Consider the following 20,767-nt stretch of genomic DNA (forward strand, 5'->3'; position numbering starts at 1 on the left):
GCACCACCACCAGTCAGGCTCCAGGTAGGGGGTGTCTTAACCATGCCCACAGGCACACACCCAAGGGAATCTGTGTGTAAAATTCAGGGAGTCCATGAATTTGAATGAAAAGAAATAGACTCCCGCATGCACCCTGACTGGGATCCACCCAGCAATCCCCCTCTGGGGCCGATGCTAGAATCAATCGAGCCACTGGCTGTGAGAGGGAAAGAGAAAGAAGGAAGAGAAACAGATAGTCACTTCTCCTGTGTGCCCTGCCTGGGGATCAAACCCTGGACGTCCACATGCCAGGCCAACGTTCTACCACTGAGCCAACTGGCCAGGTCCAGAACCTGTAACTTTGTCACCAATAAAAATCACAGACACTAGCACATCAAGTTGTCACAGAGAGCTCAATGTATCGTGTATGTTCCTCACTGCTGGAAAAATAATTAGTTATTAGACCTGCCACTGGCGCTGGTTATTTGAAGTGCTGATAAAGAAGCCCATTTTATTCCTATATTACACATATAAATATTTTGATAACCAGTTCAATATTATTGGTTTTCTTTTTAGCATATATAATTTATTTCACATATTTTCAAGATTGTTATTCTGAGAGGGGGCCCATAAGTTTCACAAGACTGCCAAGAAGTCAACAGAGCCCCTGTGGCAGTGCCCAATGCCTGTTCTTCGCCTCCTGGAAGGCGCAGTATGGTCCTTGGCCACGAGGCGGCGGTGCAGGCAGGGGAGAGGGAGGCTGCAAGGCTGGGGATGAGTGGGAGCCATTTGCAGGTGTCTTTGGGAGGTAGGTCTCTCCATGCACGCTGAATCATCTTGGCGTTAAAAAAAGTAAATTAGCGGTTTCCCACGGTAGAATTAAATCCTCCTTGAAAGGAACAAAACAAACACAGACACTAGAGGGAGCCCTGACACATCGTTTTCCAAAATAGCACTGTTGGGTATTTATCTTTTCTTTTCTTTTCTTTTTTTGTATTTTTCTGAAGCTGGAAACGGGGAGAGACAGTCAGACAGACTCCCGCATGCGCCCGACCGGGATCCACCTGGCACGCCCACCAGGGGCGACGCTCTGCCCACCAGGGGGCGATGCTCTGCCCCTCTGGGACGTCGCTCTGTTGCGACCAGAGCCACTCCAGCGCCTGGGGCAGAGGCCAAGGAGCCATCCTCAGCGCCCGGGCCATCTTTGCTCCAATGGAGCCTCGGCTGCGGGAGGGGAAAAGAGAGACAGAGAGGAAGGAGAGGGGGAGGGGTGGAGAAGCAGATGGGCGCTTCTCCTGTGTGCCCTGGCCGGGAATCGAACCCGGGACTTATGCACGCCAGGCCGACGCTCTACCACCGGCCAGGGCCAGGTATTTATCTTTTTATTGCAAATTTCATACAGACTGTAAGCAAAGTTTTACACAAGACAGAAATGTTAGAAGAAGAAAGAGAAGGAGAGGAAGAGAGAGGAGAAGAAGGAGAAGAAGAGGAAGGAGGTTTCCTATAATTCCCCGTCTGACCCTCAGTAAACTACTGTTTACATTTTGGCATGTGTACTCTGATGTATATAGTTGGAATTTTTTTCCACTTGGCTAGTTAATACTTAAAGAATTAACTCAGTGGCTCTGGGAGGGGGGGATTGTGTGTGTTCTGGTGACATGGAAGATAGGTTTTAACCTCACAGTGATTGGGTGCACTGCTGGGCAGAGGCAGAGGGTCACGTTAGTGCGAGCCCTGGAAGGATGACCCCAGCGCGGCACCCACTTCCACTACATGTACAGGCTGCCAACGGTAATCGGATCAGGTTTTCTCAACAGCAGCACTATTGACATTTGAGGCCGGATAATTCCTTGTTGTCTGGGCCATTCTGAGCATTTTAGGTTGTTTAGTTGCATCTCTGGCCTCTACTACTAGAGACTAGTAGTCCCGTCCCTGCCCCCCTAGTTGTAACAATCAAGAATGTCTCTAGATATTGTCAAATATCCCCTTGGGAGGCAAAATCACACTGGGTTGAGAACCACTGTCATAGGTGATGAATGAATCTATGAAAAACATAAGTGCAGCCCTGGCTGGTTGGCTCAGCAGTAGAGCGTCCCCCAGAGTATGGAAGTCCTAGGTTTGATCCTGCTCAAACCTAGAAGGCACACAGGAGAGGTGATCATCTTTTTCTTCTCCTTTCCCCTTCCCCCTTCTTTCTCTCTCTTTCTCTCTTCCCCTCCTGCAGCCATGGCTTGATTGATTTGAGTGCGTGGGCCCCAGGTGCTGAAGACGGCTCCGTGAGTCTCTGCCTCAGGTGCTAGAAATGGCTCGGTTGTGAGTGGCCCCAGATGGGCATAGCATCAGCTCCAAATGGGGGTTGCTGGGTGGATCCTGGTTGGAATGTATGCAGGAGTCTTTTTCTGTATCTCCCCTCCTCTCATTTAAAACAAACAAACAACCCCCTCCCCCCCAGCAAAACCATAAGAGCAAGTTGTGCTTATACAGGTACAGTAACAAGGTTTTGGTAAGGAAAATGGGCTTCCTAATATTGAATCCCCATATTAAGCAGATTTTATGCAGTCATGGGCAATATTAGAAAACTTCAGGCCTCCTTCCCACCCTGCATAGTGGGGCCGGGACCATCCCTGTCACACTCAGGTGCACAGTGTCAGGGCAAACACACACTCTCTGCTGCCGAGCCAGCTCCCAAGAGAAAAGGAAGAAAAGAGGGCTGGGTGGTACATGCTTCATTTCTCCTTCCAATTCATCTATCAAATAAGGGATGTGGAGAGAGAGCAAGGGTGTTACACCACGGGGCTGACTCTCTCATTTGGAAGGAACATCATGAGTAGGGAAGATGGGTTCTCAACAAAGATGGGTGAGCCACAGCTGAAAAGGGCCTGGGTCCCTGAGTAACCACCTGGAAGAAAGCTGCCCTAACAGCTACCACACCTGCAGCAGACCTGCTGCGAGCAAGAGCCAGACTTTTATGTGTTTAGCCACAGAGATTTTGCAGTTTGATTTTTGTTTTCTCATACAATTCCATCTTCTATTCCACATACGGCCCCTGCCTTCCTCAGCCAGTGGCAAACTCAGTTGTTCGGCTTTCTCCACTGATACAAATCTGGAAAATCTTTTTAAGATTTTTATGTTCACGGTTTTAAGGATTTTTTTCCTTCTAAGGGGGAGGGCAGTAAGAGCAGGCCAGGTAATGAGAACCACCCTCTCTCTTAGAAGCTGGGTGAAATAGGCATATTTTTTAATCCTCTCAAAAACATAGAAGGCTTAAGGCAATGTAGTATCTTGGATTGGATCCCAGAACAGAGAAAGAATATTAGTGGAAAAACTAGTGAAATACTAATAAAGTCTGGAATTTAGTCATTAGGAATGTACCAAAGTGAATTTCTTAGTTGACAAATGAATCTTAATTATGTAAAATGTTAATGCTAGGAGGAACAGATAGAATGAAGGACATTCAAGGAGTTTCTAAATAATCTAAAAGTTAGTCCACAGGCCCTGGCCGGTTGGCTCAGCGGTAGAGCGTCGGCCTGGCGTGCGGGGGACCCGGTTCGATTCCCGGCCAGGGCACATAGGAGAAGCGCCCATTTGCTTCTCCACCCCCACCCCCTCCTTCCTCTCTGTCTCTCTCTTCCCCTCCCGCAGCCAAGGCTCCATTGGAGCAAAGATGGCCCGGGCGCTGGGGATGGCTCCTTGGCCTCTGCCCCAGGCGCTAGAGTGGCTCTGGTTGCGGCAGAGCGACGCCCGGAGGGGCAGAGCATTGCCCCCTGGTGGGCAGAGCGTAGCCCCTGGTGGGCGTGCCGGGTGGATCCCGGTCGGGCGCATGCGGGAGTCTGTCTGACTGTCTCTCCCCGTTTCCGGCTTCAGGAAAAAAAAAAAAAGTTAGTCCACAATGTAAAGTTTATTTAAGACAAAAGTGCAGAGCTAACAGAAACGTGAGGGATTACCTAGCCAAAGTCTGTGAGTGGAAACCCAGAAGCATGCAAGGTGCTTTTGTCCTTGGCAGCATCTACTGATTCAGAGAAGCAGCTAAGGGGACGAGTTAAGAGTCTAGGGATGTACATATACACATTTAATAGCCTGTCTCTCTGCCTCCCCTCCTCTCACTGAGTAATAATAATAATAATAATAATAATAAATACCCATGAAAATCCTTTCTGGAAGAAAATGGCATCAGTTTAAGCTTCAAATTATTTAAAAATCTTCCCCCCCCCCCCCCAAATACAAGCCAATATACAATGAAAGAGAACCAGATAAAGTGTGAGGAGAGAAGACTCATAAGCGAGAATGTGCAAGGGAAACAGACCCGTGGAGATGGCAGAGATTGAGAACAGCAGGAGCAGCCTCAACACATCGATTCTTACCGTGCTCAAGGAGTTAAAAGTCAAGCCTGAAATTTTTGGCAGGAAATTGGAAAGTATAAGGAATGATCCAGCAGTTTTGAAAAAGAACAACATAAAATTCTAAGACTGAAAAATACAATAATTAGACTTAGGAATTCAATAAATAAGTTTCTGGTGAGACACAGTTGAAATGACAACAGTGAACCCCAAAATCATCCAGAATGAAACAGAGAGAAATGAAAGGGGGGCAAATAGAGACGAGAGGGTAAGAGAAATAGGAAATAAAGTAAGAATGCCCAACATACATTTTATTCAACATGTAGAATGAATGAATACACAGGATGTGACACAAACAGTGATAAAATAATGTTCCAAATGTGAAGAGACACACCATATGCTCTTTAGTACGCATGTGAGTATAATATGCAGGATGCTAAAGCCTGGGACCCAGGGCCTGGGCCCTTTTTGCCTGGATACAGTGTAGACACTTGATCTGTGACAGAGGTGACACAGTAGAGTAGTGGGGTGGGAGGGTGGGCTTGTCAATCAGTATGTTGCAACACATGGCAAAAAATGTGAGATGTGATCCCTGCCTTCCATCATCCGCAAAAACCAATTCTAGGTGGATTACCAAACTATATGAAAAAGGCAAAATGATAAAGCTCTTGGAAACTAGTGTAGCATATGTTCATGGCTTCAGGGGTGGGGAAAGAGTTCTTAGACAAGACACAAAAAGCACAGACCACAGAGGAAAAGACTGATAAGTTAGACTGCTGAAATTAAAAACTGTTCATCAAAAGACTTCAGGAAGAATGATGAAAGGGCATATTCACAGCGTGGGAGAAAATATCAGCTATACACATCACAGACAAGAAGAATAAATTGTAAAAAAAAAATAAAATAAAATAATGTCGAGTGGAAGAAGTCAGGCGTACAAAAGACATCTTGTATTGTATAATCCCATTTAGATGAGATTTGAAAGCAGATCAAACGAACTGGTATTGGATTGTGACATGTATCGTAAATGGTAAAACCAGAAAGCTGAAGTGGTTACTGGAAAAGTCAGGGTAGTGGTTGTCTTTGTGGGGAGATGTGATCTGTGAGAGGCTGCCGGGGCCGGCAGAGTTCATTTCATCGGCGTGGTGGCCACGCAGGTGTTCAGTAATTTGTTAAATTGTCATGTTTTGCACTTTCCTGTGTATCTAGTATTCTAGTTCACAAATCCAAAGTGATGGAGTAACAAAAATAACAAATAGGAAAAGCTATCAGAAATCCCCCCTGAAAAGTAGTTATAGTTTCCCTGGCTTTCATTGAGATGTAAATGACCTGAGCTGCCCTTTCTTCAGACCCTTCTGACTCATCCTCTTGAAGTGTATCTGGGAGTGAGCCCATTTCTCCTCTTGAAACTATTCCCTGTTCCCTTTGGCGTCTGGACAGGCGGAAGGCCAAACCCAATGTTGCAGTATAGGAGCGGCATCCTATACTCTCCTCTCCCTGTAAAGATGGACCCCAAGTTATTAATTTCTCTGGCCTTGAGTTCATCTTCTTACTCTGTGGCTTTCCTGGCAGGAAAGCCAAGGCCTGGCTGGGTGAGGTGACCAGCCTGGGCTTCATCTTGGCCAAATCTGCCCTGAGGCACCTTCTCTGTCCTGGGATGCTGCTTTCTCCCCAGCCCTCCAGCTCTAAACCCTCACTTACCCAAACATGTCTCTCTCTGCTTCCTTTCATTCTAACCTCCCTGCCCAAAGGTCCCCTGGGCTAAAGAACATGTACATATAAACATTTTAATAAAAAATGCTAAATCATCTTACACCAATGACTACTCCTTCTCACTGTGTGAACGTGTTTATTTCCTTACATCCTTGATGGCACTGGATGGCACTGGATGTCAACAAACAAACATGTTTGTCGTTTTTTTTGTTTGTTTGTTTTTTTCAGAAACAGAGAGAGAGAGAGAGATAGGGACAGACAGGAATGGAGAGAGATGAGAAGCATCAATCATCAGTTTTTCGTTGCTACACCTTAGTTGTTCATTGATTGCTTTCTCATATGTGCCTTGACCGTGGGGCTTCAGCAGACCAAGTAACCCCTTGTTTGAGCTACAAATAATATTTTTGTCTATAAAATTATTTACATTTTATTAGTCACACATATGTAAATTTTTCTTTATAGATTTGGGTTAGAAAGGTCTTATAGATTTTGCTTAGAAAGATCTTCCTAAATCCACTGAGACAGTATTTTGGTGTGAGGAGTGAGGTAGGGATCCAGCTTTTTTTCCTTTTTGCATAAAGAAGAGTTAGTTGTCTTTACATCATTTTTTTAGTAATTCCTTTTCCCACATTTATATATATATATATGCATATGAGTATATTTATAAAGTCATCTTTATAAAAAGTTAAATTACCATATACAGGAAGACTTTTTCTGTACTTTCTATTTTATTCTATTTGTCTAGTTGATGGTGGTTTCTTAAGTATTAAAACTTCTTTTAATTTTAATTTTTTTTTAGCAAGGGAGAGAGACAGACAGGGACAGACAGACAGGAAAGTAGAGAGATGAGAAGCATTGATTCTTTGTTGCAGCACCTTAGTTGTTCATTGATTCCTTCTCATACGTGCCTTGACCAGGGGACTCCAGCTGAGCCAATGACCCCCTTGCACAAGCCAGCGACCTTGGGCTCAAGCCAGCAACCTTTGGGCTCAAGCCAGCAAACATGGGATCATGTCTATGATCCCATGCTCAAGCTGGCAACCCTGTGCTCAAGCTGGTGAGCCTGCGCTCAAGCCAGTGATCTTGGGTTTCAGGCCTGGGTCCTCAGAGTCCCAGGGCAACACTCTATCCACTGTGCCACCACCTGGTCAGACAATACTACACTTTTAAAAATTGTTTTCATATCATATCTCATAGAGTTAGTGCCACCTTTCACTCCACCCCACCTGGTCCTATAACTCTTCTTTTTCAGAATTTTCCTGCTATTCATCAATGGTTATTTTTCATATTTTTTCTTCTTTTTCAAGTGAAAAGAGGGAAGATAGAAAAACAGACTCCCACATACACCCTGATGAGGATCCACCGGGTAACTCCCCGTCTGAGGTTGATGCTCTGCCCATCTGGGGCCAAGCTAGCAACCAAGCTATTTTTGGTGCTTGAGGTGAAGGTTCCATGGAGCTATCCTCAGAACCCAGGGCCAATGCACTCAAATCAATTGAACCATGGCTGTGGGAGAAGACAGAGAGAGAGAGAGAGAGAGAGAGAGAGAGAGACAAAGGGGAGTGGCAGCAGTGGAGAAACAGATGGTTGCTTCTCCTGTGTGCCCTGACTGGGAATAGAACCCAGGACTTCCACGTGCTAGGCCAATACTCTTACCACCAAGCAAATGGGCCAGGGCCGGTTATTTTTCATTAAAAAAAAAATTATTGATTTATTTTTTAGAGAGAGGAAGGGAGAGAGAGAGAAAAAAACATCAATCTGTTCAATTTGTTCCTGTATGTGCCCTGACTTTGGATTGAACCCATAACCTTTGCATACTGGACACCCTTCTAACCAATAGAGCTATCTACTTGGGGCTGATTTTCACTTTAGTAGCATTTAATAAGTTCCCTCTGAAAATCCTTTTTATATTTTAATTGGGATTGAGTTATGTTTGGAGATTATTTTAGAATAATTGACATATTTACAGCATTGAACCGTCCTTTTTTCTATCTGAGCTAGTTTGTTTTATATGTCCTTTACAAGCATTTTAAAGGTTTCCCCCTCTATATATCAATAGATCCTTCACTTTTCCCCTACACTTATAGTTTAAAATATTTTTTCATTATACTTTATAATTATTTTTGTTCATAAGAAAGTCATTGAATTTTTAATATCAGTGTGTGTACTCTGTCATTTCATTTAATTTTCTCATCATTTCTATTTCTATTTTTAGTCAATACTTTTGAGTTTCTAGGCATACCATGTATCACCTGAGCTACCTGCTTCTTTTTCTTGTCTTCTCGTAATGGGCAATACACCCAGAGTGATGTTAAATGACTCTGGTGATGGTAGGCACCTTGAGGTTTAATTATGCATTTATACACATTTAGGCTTGAAATGACTTCTTGTTCAACTAATCCCTTATCATTATGAAATATTCCCCCTTATCCTTGGTAATATGTTTTTTTTACAATTTCTTTTATAGATATATGATTATTCAGGTTATCTACTTTTTCTTGAATATGCTTTGATATTTCTTGCTTTGAAGTCTATTTTGCCCTATATTAATGTAGTCACTTCAGCTTTCTTCATTAGTGTTTCCATGACAAATATATTTTTATTCATTTTTTCTTAATTTATCAGTATCTTCATACTTCGATTTTCTTCTAGCAAGTACATAGTTAAGTTTTGCTTTCTTAAAAAATCCAACCTGAAAATCTTTGTCTTTTATTTGGAGGATTTAGACCATTTCCTTTTTATGAAATCAACCATATGGAGATATAATTTGCACACTATAAAATTCATCCATTTAAAGTGTACAATTCAATGGTTTTTAGTATGATATATTCATAGAGTTGTAAAACTGTCACCATAATCTAATTTTATTTATTTATTTATTTTAATTTTATTTTTTTCTTCACGTCAGATGGGTAGTGTGCCGACATCATAACAAGATCTGAGGGAGGCACATGTCACACAAGAGCATGAACACCCAATCATCACACTTAGGAACCAAAAAGGATCACCATAATCTCATTTTAGAACATGTTCATTGACTTAGAGAAGAAACCTGGTAGCCATTAGCAGTCACTCCTCACCTCTATTCCCAAGCCTAGGCAACCACTAAGCTTTCTGCCTCTAAAAGTTGCTTATTCTGGATTTTTCATAGTAGTGTAATCACACAATATGAGGTCTTTTGTGACTGATTTCTTCACATAACATAACTTTTTGAGGTTCTTCCATGTTGAGACATGTATTAGTACTTCATTTCTTTTATTACTAAAGACAGTAATATGTTATTGTGTGGCTACACCCTATTTTATTTATCCATTTATCAGTTGATAGACATTTGGATTTTTTCCACTTTTGGGTTATTACAAATAATACTGATTGAATATTCTTGTACAAACTTTTGTGTTTTTATTTTTATTTCCCTTTTGTAAATATTTAAGAGTGGAGTTGTTGGATCCTATGGTAACTTGAAGTTTAATCTTTTGTTCACCTTCATTTTTGAAAGATTTTTAAAAAAATCATGTATGAATGCCTTTTCAAACATCTGTGGAAATTATAAATTTTTCACTTTTTATCCATATATTAAAATTAAAAGCCATTTAATTTCCAATATTAAGCCATTTTTATTTTTAAGATTTTATTTATTCATTTTAGAGAGGAGAGAGAGAGAGAGAGAGAGAAGGGGGGAAGAGCAGGAAGCATCAACTCCCACATGTGCCTTGACCAGGCAAACCCAGGGTTTCGAAATGGCGACCTCAGTGTTCCAGGTCAAAACTTTATCCATTGCGCCACCACAAGTCAGGCCTTAAGCCATTTTTAGAATACTCTAAAATGATCAACACTCTACTGATTATGGTATATTATTCTTTTGATGTTCTGGTGAAATTGTCAGCTAAAACAGTTTTTTGGATTTTTTTTCATAAGTGACACTGGTTTGTAGTGTTTTTTTATTTGGTGTTTTTTTATTTGTCTTGCTTTATTTGATAGGTTTTTGTTTGTTTGTTTGTTTTTGTTTTGTTTTTTTTTTTTCTTTTTCTGAAGCTGGAAACGGGGAGAGACAGTCAGACAGACTCCCGCATGCGCCCCACAGGGATCCACCCCGCACGCCCACCAGGGGTGACGCTCTGCCCACCAGGGGGCGATGCTCTGCCCCTCCGGGGCCCCACTCTATTGCGACCAGAGCCACTCGAGCGCCTGGGGCAGAGGCCGAGGAGCCATCCCCAGCTCCCGGGCCATCTTTGCTCCAATGGAGCCTCTGTGGGAGGGGAAGAGAGAGACAGAGAGGAAGGAGAGGGGGAGGGGTAAAGAAGCAAATGGGCGCTTCTCCTGTGTGCCCTGGCCGGGAATCGAACCCAGGACTTCTGCACACCAGGCCGACGCTCTACCACTGAGCCAAACGGCCAGGGCCTATTTGATAGGTTTTAGTACCAATGCTATATTTACTTTATGACAAGAATTTAGAAGATTTTCTTCTATTTGTATGTTCTAGACCAGCGATTTTCAACCTTTTTCCTCTCATGGAACACATAAACTAATTACTAAAATTCTATGGCATACCAAAAATTATTTTGCCCATCTGACAAAAAAAAAAAAAAAAAAGCTATAATTTTGATTCATCCACACCGGACAGTTATTGCTGTATTAGTTGCTGTCATTTTTTTATTTGACAATCCAAGGGAAAAGAGGTCAGTGACCTTGATTAAATAGTCAGATATTGTCTGTTTTAAAAATTCTTGTGGGCCCTGGCCAGTTGGCTCAGCGGTAGAGCGTCGGCCTGGCGTGCGGGGGACCCGGGTTCGATTCCCGGCCAGGGCACATAGGAGAGGCGCCCATTTGCCTCTCCACCCCCCCCCCCCTTCCTCTCTGTCTCTCTCTTCCCCTCCCGCAGCCAAGGCTCCATTGGAGCAAAGATGGCCCGGGCGCTGGGGATGGCTCCTTGGCCTCTGCCCCAGGCGCTGGAGTGGCTCTGGTCGCGGCAGAGCGACGCCCCGGAGGGGCAGAGCATCGCCCCCTGGTGGGCAGAGCGTTGCCCCTGGTGGGTGTGCCGGGTGGATCCCGGTCGGGCGCATGTGGGAGTCTGTCTGACTGTCTCTCCCGTTTCCAGCTTCAGAAAAAATACAAAAAAAATAAAATAAAATAAAAAAATCTTGTGGCACACTGGTTGAAAATAACTGTTCTAAAAGAGTTAAAGATATCTGTTCTTTAAATGTTTGGTAGAATTCTAACTGGTGTTTTTTGAGGGACCAATTCTTTGACAACTCTACTCTATTAATAGAGTTAATATTTCTGTTTCTTCTGGAGTACTTCGGATAATTTTTATAAGAGTAATAAACTGGGTCTTTGGACCAGATAAGTGAAAGTCTCTGAGTATATTGACAACATCAAGATCATGACCTTCAAGAATCATACAGTTTGTATTTTTCATGTCTGCTTTCTTTCACTCAGTATAGTACATTTGACATTCACCTATGTTATTGCATGGTAAGGATTATCTTTGAATAGTAGTTTGTTTATTTTTACTGATGAGTGAACATACCAGTGCACAACTACACCACAATTTATTTATTCATTCATTTGTTGATGGACACCTGGGCTATTTTCTGTTTTGGGCTATTATGAGCAAATATGAATTAAAGATTATTTAAAAAAAATTTTTTTGCACTGAATATTCTGGTACAGGTGTTGTGGACTAATGGTTTTATTTCTCTTGGATAAATACCTAGGAGGGAATTGCTGAATCATAAGGTAGATATATGGTGATACCTGCTGGTGGCTTTAATCTGCATTTCCCTGATGACAAATAATATTGGATAAGCATTTTCTCATATGCTTATTGACTGTTTATACATCTTCTTTTGTGAGGTGTGTGTTCACATCTTTTGCCCGTTATTTTGGTATTATTAGCATTGAGTTGTAGGAGTTCTTTATTCCAGATAAAAGCCCTTTGTCAGATATATCCATTATGAATATTTCCTCTTAGTCTTTGGTTGCTTTTTTTTTTTTTTGATAAACAAAAGTTTTAAATTTTGATGAAGTTCATTTATCACCTTTTTTTTTAGTGTCTGTGCTTTTTATATCCTTTCTAAGAAATCTTTGCCTACTGAAAGTTTGAGAAGATGATCTATGTTTTCTTCTGGAAGCTTTATCAATTTAGTTTAAGTTCAGGCCTATGGTCCCTCTTATAGTGAACTTTGTATGTGGTGTGAAGTAGGGATTTAGTCCCCTCCCCTCCCCCCACATACACATTTGAATGTTGTCCTAGCATCATTTATTGGTGCCTTTGTCAAAAATCATTTGACCCTATATCAGATGGCTCTTCATATCTAACATTAAGCATCCCAGGTAAAACTATGTCTCCTGTAGTTTTTCTTTACTCAAAGTGGGGTCCAAAGACAAAGAACATCACATCCCCTGGGAGCTTGTTAGAAATGCAGAAGCTGGCAGCGCTCCAGCCCTACACAACCCATTCATAGGCACCTTACATTTGGAAAGGCACTGGTATAGATGTTTGAGGAAGGAGGGAAATATGTCATCATAACCTACTCTGCCACTAACAGCTTCCCCGTGCACTGCAAGACTCTTGGAGTGGGGGGCGGACCTGTGGACCCATTTCCTCTCCTGCGCTTCTTTTGCTGCAGGGGAAGAGAGGGACTCACCTGCTCCTCACCCTCTAATATTCACAACCACCTGCTCACTCACCCGGCAGCTCCTTCATACACAACCTTCCACCCCTGAGCCTAAGTTTCTTCAATTACAGAGCAGAGATAATAATGGTCTCTACCTCAGCCGTTAATGTGATGCGAAGGGATCTGAACAGCACCTGGGGCACAGGGACAGCACAATAAAAGTCAGTGATCGTCACGGCCATTTCCGAGCCTGTCCCCGGGGAGAAGCCCCCGCACACAAGCGGCCCCCCTTCCCCGCCTGCACCGGAGCAGAAACGAGCCTTGCTCTCTCCCCAGTCTAACTTCTTCCTGCTTTACTTCTCCGCGCCCCCAGGGCAGCGTGCACGGATCAATCTTTTTCAGCATGTTGCATTGTTACAACGAGTGCTCTAGCGTCTGGCTGGTCCCCCACCCGAGTCTGGGAGTCCCTCAAATCCAGGATCTGTCTCTGTCGTCTTAGAACCCCCAGCGCTTGGCACAATGCCTGGCACTTGGAGGGCGCTCCATAAATGTTTGCAAAATCTAACTATATGTTAAGCAAGCGTCCATCCCCCAATACGTTGAGGGTGAGTATGTGTGGGCGGTAGGGGCTGAAGGGAAGGCTGGCTCTGTGCTGGGTTGTGGGGGAGACACACGCAGGGGGCTCCTCAGGGCTCGGGTGGGAGGACAGTGGGGAGGGGGTACGACGCAGGAGAAAGAAGCCTGAGCGAGCAGAGGGCTGGCGATGCCAGACGCGGTGGACTGCCTCCGCTCCTCCCCCCTCCTCCTCCTCCTCCGGCGCCCCTTCTCCCTCCTCCTCTCGCCTTGCCTCCTCCAGCTCCGCCACCCCCTCCCCGCGCGGCCGCTGCAGGGAGGGGCCAGGAAGGCGGAGCCAGCGGCAGCCGAGGCTCCGGGCCCCCGCGCGGCTCGGAGACTGGAGCGGAGATCCCGGGGCGCCCAGGTAGGAACCCGCGCAGGGAACGGACGAGGGACCGGGGGCCGCGGCGGGAAGGGCCGGGCGGGGGCGCGGATGATAGGCCGAGACCTGCCCCTCGTGCCCGCGGCAGCCTCGCGGCCCACCGAGTCCCCAGCTGGGGGTAAGGGGGAGCTCAGTCCCCGCCCTATAGCTCCCGGCCTTCCCTCCTGCACTCCCACCCCTTTGCACCCTGCTCCTTTCCAGGCGCTCGGCATCCTCCGAGACCGCCCCCCAGCGTCCCTCAGGTTTCTCCTCTCCTTCGCCCAGCCTTGCTCCTTGTTCGTCCCACAGGTTCCGAAAGCGAGCTGGAGTCTGTGCTTGGCCGCCTGGGGGGAACGGGGGTAGGGGTCTCAGCTAGAAGGAGACAGAGGGTGAGTCTGGTGTAGGGGGGACGGTGGCCGGAGGGCCAGGTACCATTCTTACGCATCTTAGTGTCACCCGGGCTCCTACGCAGAGGGGCTGGCCCCATGTTTTCAAATGAATGAATCATTACTCTCCCAGTCCCCTTCTGAAGGAGTACTTTTTGAGGTCCACGTGCTGCAGAGCACGTTGAGGGGCCCTCTGAGACAGGGCTTCCCCATCTGCGCGGTCGTTTCTCCACCTGCTCTCTATGATCTGTTCTGGGGTTGGCTCCCCTCGGTTGGGTCTTGGGAATGGAGGGAAAGAAGGGAGCTTGCAGGCCCAGCTAGGTACTTGTTGAAGGTGTTACAGGCAAGGGACTTGATGGAGGCCTTTTAGAAGGTCACAGGGGAAGGGTGGTGCTGTAGAGGGGAGCACCCACTGTCAGACAGGGGGGCCACTTGGATTCTGACACGCAAGTTACTGAATTCCTCCAAGCCTCTGTTTCTTCATTGGTAAAATGGTGGTATTAGTCTTTATTCATCAGAGCTTTGTGCAGATTAAGAAAAATGTCATACAGAATCACCCAGCACAATGCTTGGCACATTGGAGGCACTCAGCAAATCTCAGTTTTCTCTCCTTTTGGAAAAAAAGTGAGCAGAGAGTTATTTGTTCCCATCCCCTCTATCCCCATATTGGCCACGGACAGACACAGTAGATGTGTAATCCCTGTTTGTTGAATGAATGTGCTTGATGGAGCTTTACCCCCTCACTCCCCCCCCCCTTTCTCCCAGAATCCACAGGCAGAGCTGGGGATCTGACCAGCACAGACATGCCGGTGCTGTCCGAGGACTCTGGTGAGTGCCTCCCAGGAGCTGGGCCTCCATGGCCCTGAAGACCAGAACCTGCCCAGCAACCCGGCTGGGAAGAAAGCAGGCCGCTGTCAGCACTGGCTCTCAGGAGCTGCCGTGCCTCCATGCCCTGGGAATGAGCCTGGGGAGAGACTGTTTGCAGGACAGGGCTGAAATGTTGTTTGAGGGTCCACTGGGGGTTCCCCCTGGGAGTCCCAATGGAAGTACCATTGCATTTGCTACACTTTGTTTTCCTTATACTCTCCTCAGGCTTGCATGAAACCCTGGCGCTCCTGACCTCTCAACTCAGACCTGACTCTAACCACAAGGAAGAAATGGGCTTCCTGAGGGATGTTTTCAGTGAAAAAAGCCTCAGTTACTTAATGAAGGTGAAGCCCCTTTATCCCCTCTGGTGAGGGTTCCTAGGGGTCTTCTTAGCTAGCTGTGGCCTGTGGATGTCATCTTAGCCATCCCCCTGCCAGGAAGGTCTTCTCCAGCCCACGGTGCAGGGTTTTCTCCTACATTGCCCCATGGATGATCCAATTTGCAGCCTGACAGCCGTGGGCGGGCCATGTGGTGCCCAGGATAAACCTGGGCAGCTGGCTTGGGAGGCCCTAGCCAGAAATCGGCTGTCTTTGCAGATTCACGAGAAGCTTCGCTATTACGAGAGGCAAAGTCCAACCCCTGTTCTGCACAGCGCTGTGGCCCTCGCCGAGGATGTAAGCCCCAGGCTTTTCCTTCCGGTGTCAGCCCTCTCCCCACCCTGGAGTGCTCCATCATCTTGCCTCATCACCATTGCTTAGCCAGGGAACTCTGGGATGTGGGAGCCCCAAAGTGACGAGAATCTCCTTTCATCCTCCTCCTCTTCCCTGGGCCTTCTAACAGGCTGGGGGGAGCTCGGGAGCCTTGGACTGGGCTGGGGAATGTGGTGACTTGATGACGCCCACTTACTGTGTGTTTCTGATAACGTCTGTCTCTGTGGCTGTGAAATGAGAGCATTTAGATCAGATCTGCAGTTCCCAGACTGTTGGGGACTGGCAATATGAATAGGTCAAACAAGACCTCATGTCTGGGGATGCCCAATGTGAAGTCCTGGGGGCAAGAGACTTGCAGTCCCTCCCTGCTGACTGGCTCAGGCTTCTCATTTTTTAAAGGAATGCTTCCTAATTTCTTGGGGACCTGTCCTTTGTGTTGCATGGTTTGGGGAAAGCAGTCCCTGTTGATTACAAAATCCAGCTCCTGAATAAACTCACCGAAGCCCAGGAGATGGCCTGCTGAGGGCGGGGTGCAGCCTGCGGGTGCAGCTCCTACGCCTTCCTCCGCTATGGAATGTGATGAGCGTGTTCAGTTGCCAGGCTCCCGGCCACAGCACTGCCTCTGCTGCTAGCTCTGTGACCTTAAACAAGTCACTTGACCTTTCTGAGCTCCAATTTCCTCATCTATAAAATAGTGCAGTGGTGAGGGCACAGATAAGGGAGCCAGATGAGCCAGGTTCAAGTCCTGGCTGTGCCACTTACCAACTTTGTGGCCTTGAGCAAGATATTTCATCGCTCATTTAATTCTCATCTGTAAAATGACAAAGTAACAGTGCCTGCTACATCTAGCTCATTGTGAGAGTTAAGGGAGAAGGTCCACATAAAGCAAATGACACCCAGTAAGGGCTTCATTAAGTTAGCGCCCATTAGAATTACTCTGTGGAATTACTCTGGCTCTTCTGATCCTTAGTGTGATTTCCCTGGGAGCATCAGTCTTGGGTGGCTGAGGGTCCAGTGTGCCCCTGGGTGTTGTTGCAGTTGCTGGGGGGGCCCTTGGGTCTGAGGTCCAGGGAGCAGGGTTTTCCCTGGGGACTTCCAGCAGGCTTTAAGCACCTACAGCACCTGTCTCATTGCCCTGCAGGTGATGGAGGAGCTGCAGGCCGCCTCTGTGCGCAGCGAAGAGAGGGAGCTGCTTCAGCTGCTGTCCACCCCCCACCTCAGGGTAGTCACGCCGCAGTCCCTGCCAACCCACACAGCTTGTGTCTCCTGAGATGGGGGCAGGAGGGAGTGTTTGGTTGTGAGACTGAGGAAAGGAGACTTCTGAGCGAGGGATCCTCGGTGTCCGTGCCTGGGGTGGTTGTCTGTCTGTCATGAAACCTGAGACCCCTCGACTACTGCCCAGCCAAGGCCCCTGACCCTCTGAGCTCTGGCTCAGCCTGCCATTTCTCTTGCTTTTCTGACAGGCCATGCTCGTGGTACATGACACAGTTGCCCAGAAGAATTTCGACCCTGTTCTCCCTCCTCTGCCTGATAATATTGATGAGGATTTTGATGAAGAATCAGTGAAGATTGTCCGCCTGGTGAAGAACAAGGAACCCCTGGTATGTGGCACCCTCCCTTCCCCACCCTTTCCCTGTTCCACCCAGAAAACTGGGAAAGGACCCTTATGAAGTCTTTGGAGTGAGTGATGGCAGCTTTGTTAGGCTGTTACTAGTCCCTGCACACAAAAGTACCCTTTCTCTGGGTAGATACAGCCTCCCTCAACTGTGGCCAAGCTCCTTTGTGCGGTAAACAACCTACATAACTGTACATGGCAGCCCTGATCATCATGCTCTGAATTGGCAAATTATGGTCCAAGGGTCAGACCCAGCCCACTGCCAAATTTTGTAAATAAAGTTTTATTGGCACACAGCTATTCTGTTCGATTCCATATTGTCTCCAGCTGCCTTTACATTGCAGAAACAGAGATGAATAGTTGTAAAGGAGACTCTGTAGCCCTCAAAGCCTAAAACAGTGGTTTTCATCCCTTTTACATTTGGGGACTGGTGAAAATAGGAAAATTATTTTTGAGACTGCTAAGGCAGAAATCACCCTGAGCATAAGCGACTTCAACTAAAATCATTGGGTCTATAATTTTCATACAATATCAGGGTGGTTAATTCTCTCGTGGATCGGCACGAGATTTCTGGCGGACTGGTCCATGGACCAGCGGTTGAAAAACACTGGCCTAAAATATTGATGCTTGGCCCTTCACGGAAATAGTTTGCCAGCCCCTGCTCTGAATACAGAGGAAGCACAGGGCGGCAGCCTTTCTTCTCCCCAGCTGACAGATGGTTATCATTTGGTCTTGGTTCAGCATTGATTTACTGAGCAAAGGGACAGAGCTGTTTATTAGATGGAGGGAAGTAGGGGAAGTCTGGAGCATTGAGTGCTTGCCCTAGAATACCACAGCTGGCACTTTTTATGGTCAACTTTCACCACATGACCTCAGATGAGCCACTTCTGTAAACAGCGGGAGCTCTCTTCTGCCTCAGTTTTCTTCCCTTCAAAATGGGGCATTCGTCAACTCGGCAAACACATGGTACACACTCCTGTATGCCAGGCACCCTGCTGGGCGCAGGCTGTTCAGAGATGATTAAGACTTAGCCCTTGCTCTCTGGGAGTTTGCAGGAGGTAGGGGCTGGGGGTGTCCTGGAAGGGGTGATGCCCATGCTGCATTCCAAAACAAGGAACAGGTATTTTCCAGAGGAAAAGGGAGCTGAAGGGCGTTTCACACAGTAGACGCATGAGCAAAGCTACAGGAACAGGAAGGTAAAAGTCATGGTATCTCAGGCTGCTCTGAGCTGCCTGGTGTGGACACAGAATGCCACACTTGCGGTTAGGGGTGACAAGGGTGAGGCCGGACCAGTGGCAGATCATAAAGAACCCGATTGTTCATGCAAAGTTACTTAGCTTGATTCTGAAGTCAGTGGGGAGCCGTGGAAAGATTTTAAGTAAGAAATCGCATGGCCAGATTTGCAGTGTAGAGCGCTCACACAGGCTACCAAGTATATAGAAAGTAATCTGGAAAGTGAGGCCAGTTTGAAGGTGGGAGCCAGATACATGAAGTTCAGAAATGGGGCTTGATCTAGGCCTGTGGGAATAGGGGAAAGAAATTCAAGAAATATTTCAGAAATAAAACTAATGACTGCCACAGTTTGGGCAGGAGTCTGGGGAGGTACCTAGGATAATACCCAAGTGTCCTGCTGGGGCCATCATCTGGAGAAGGAATAGGAGGAGCTTAGGGCCATTGAATTCAAGAGGCTTGTGTGACTGGCAAGTGGAGATGTCCAGGAAGTGGGAGGATTATGTGTTCAGGGATGTAAATTTGGCAGCCCCCAGCATGGGGGGGGGCGGGTAAAGTCACACCTGAGAGGTCGAGACCTCCTGGATAGAGAGTATACAAAGTGAGACAAGAAGAGGGCCAGCGCCAAGTCCTTGCCCTTGAATCAACATTTAAAAAGCAGATAGAGGAGGATTCAGCAACGAAGATGATTTGTCATTGAGAAGAACTGGGAGAGAAGTGTCACCCGGGGCCTAGGCTAAGAGAGAATCCTAGAAGGAGGGTGAGCACCAGAGCCAGACAGGAGGATGATCAGGGGAGAGAAGACTACGGGCGGCTGGGGATGGGTTGTCAGGTGCTTTTTGCTGGTGCATTTGAGGTTGACTTGGAAGGCAGGGAGCAGAGAGAGCAGACGCACACTGCTCCTTTAAGAAGCTCGCTCTAAAGAAACAGAGACTGGCTTCCTGGATGGGGGTGCAGGCTTTTTAATGATGGGAGCGACTTGATAGTATTTTTAGGACCAGGAGAAGGAGCAGTAGAGAAGGGCACTGAGGATGCAGGAGCGGGAAGGAGGTAGAGGGACCAGCTTAGACAGGCGGAGAGCCTCCGCTGAGATGGGGGAAGGAGGAAAGGCTGGAACAGATGCTGGGAAGCATGAAGTTCTAGGAGGCAAGAAGCCACAGGGCTCTCAGCTAATGGCCTCTCTTTTCATCAATATTTATCTTATGTACTTCAAATAGATGGCACGAATGAAGTTAATAATAAGTGCACCAATGTGTTTGCAGTTACAACCAATAATAAATGGTTAGCATTTATCGAACGCTTACTGCGTGCAAGTGCCTTGCATGTATTACCTGATGTAATCCTTGCACAACCCTGTGAGTTAAATGCTATCCCACACACCAGAGGAAATAGACTCAGAGAGGATACGGGGCTTCCTTGCTAAGGCCACACACTTTTAATAAATGGCAGAATGGATGCAAACCCAGGGCTGTCCGACTCCAGAGTTTAGCTTTTGACCTGACTGCTGCCCTGACCTGCCACAGTCTAGCTTGCGTGGTGCACAAAATTGAGGGCTCGTTAGGTCTTTCTCATCCTAAATACTCTCTCTTCTGTGCTTCATGGACCAAGTCCTGGTGCTGAGGCTTTGGCTGGGGCATAATTGGTTGCTTTCAGCAACAGAAAGCCCAGTAACCCTGTGAGTGGTTAGAGGTAGGAGGAGGATTTGTTGGCTGTATTCTCCTCATTATTAAGTGTCTTTGCAAGAGGCAGGGGCTGTGATATGACAGAGAAAGCTCTGGGTTCAGCGTCACAAAAAGCTTTACTTCTTCTCAGCTGAGTGACGTTGAGGATGCTTTCCTTCTCTGAGCCCCGGTCTCTCATCTCTAGAGTGAGATCATCACTGAGTTATTGTGCTGTTTGAACTGTGAAGTGCTGTGCTATACTAATGAGAGACGTCAGTTTCATTGCGTCCTCAGTATTGGAAAGGTCCCCACTAATCTGCCACTAGGATAACAGAGGGAGGGGCAGGGAGCTCTGTTGGGCCCAGAGTGTCGGAATCTGAGGGTTGGGGTGCTTCTGAGAAGCCTGCCTCTCTGTCTGTGATGCAGGGTGCCACTATCCGACGCGATGAGCACTCGGGGGCTGTCGTGGTGGCCAGGATCATGCGAGGGGGCGCAGCAGACCGGAGTGGTGAGTGGCACCAGTGCCTGCCTGGCCAAGGTGATGGCCTTCATCCCCCAGCCTTCTCCCTTGGGCCACAGGCCTATTTCCCTCTCCTGTCCCGTCACCTGTTTGGGATGTACTGGCAGGGGAGCGGAGCTGGAATTCTCTTCTCTTTCACAAGCCCGGTAGAAA

The 20,767-nt window shown here is 46.8% G+C and overlaps 1 protein-coding gene and 1 non-coding gene across 4 annotated transcripts in view; one reads left to right on the top strand and one right to left on the bottom strand.

Moving 5' to 3' along the window:
• Window positions 1–8,931: 8,931 nt before the first annotated feature.
• LOC136396196 (small nucleolar RNA U13) lies at window positions 8,932–9,034 on the bottom strand. Its single transcript, XR_010749595.1, has one exon. It is a non-coding gene; the product is annotated as a small nucleolar RNA U13 (small nucleolar RNA).
• A 4,466-nt stretch (window positions 9,035–13,500) lies between these two features.
• Window positions 13,501–20,767, top strand: part of MPP3 (MAGUK p55 scaffold protein 3) — a 28,099-nt gene continuing 20,832 nt past the window's right edge. The window contains exons 1-8 of one of the 3 annotated variants that reach the window (XM_066364037.1): window positions 13,501–13,628; window positions 13,935–14,014; window positions 14,777–14,839; window positions 15,104–15,222; window positions 15,475–15,552; window positions 16,730–16,810; window positions 17,052–17,189; window positions 20,521–20,602. In XM_066364037.1, coding sequence (XP_066220134.1) covers window positions 14,815–14,839; window positions 15,104–15,222; window positions 15,475–15,552; window positions 16,730–16,810; window positions 17,052–17,189; window positions 20,521–20,602 — 523 coding nt within the window. In that variant the 5' untranslated portion in view covers window positions 13,501–13,628; window positions 13,935–14,014; window positions 14,777–14,814. The remainder of the gene's footprint in view (window positions 13,629–13,934; window positions 14,015–14,776; window positions 14,840–15,103; window positions 15,223–15,474; window positions 15,553–16,729; window positions 16,811–17,051; window positions 17,190–20,520; window positions 20,603–20,767) is intronic. The other 2 variants (XM_066364039.1, XM_066364038.1) reach the window with 2 other exon arrangements.

This window comes from Saccopteryx leptura, chromosome 2 (genome assembly GCF_036850995.1).
Source record: "Saccopteryx leptura isolate mSacLep1 chromosome 2, mSacLep1_pri_phased_curated, whole genome shotgun sequence".
NCBI classification, from domain to species: Eukaryota; Metazoa; Chordata; class Mammalia; order Chiroptera; family Emballonuridae; genus Saccopteryx; species Saccopteryx leptura.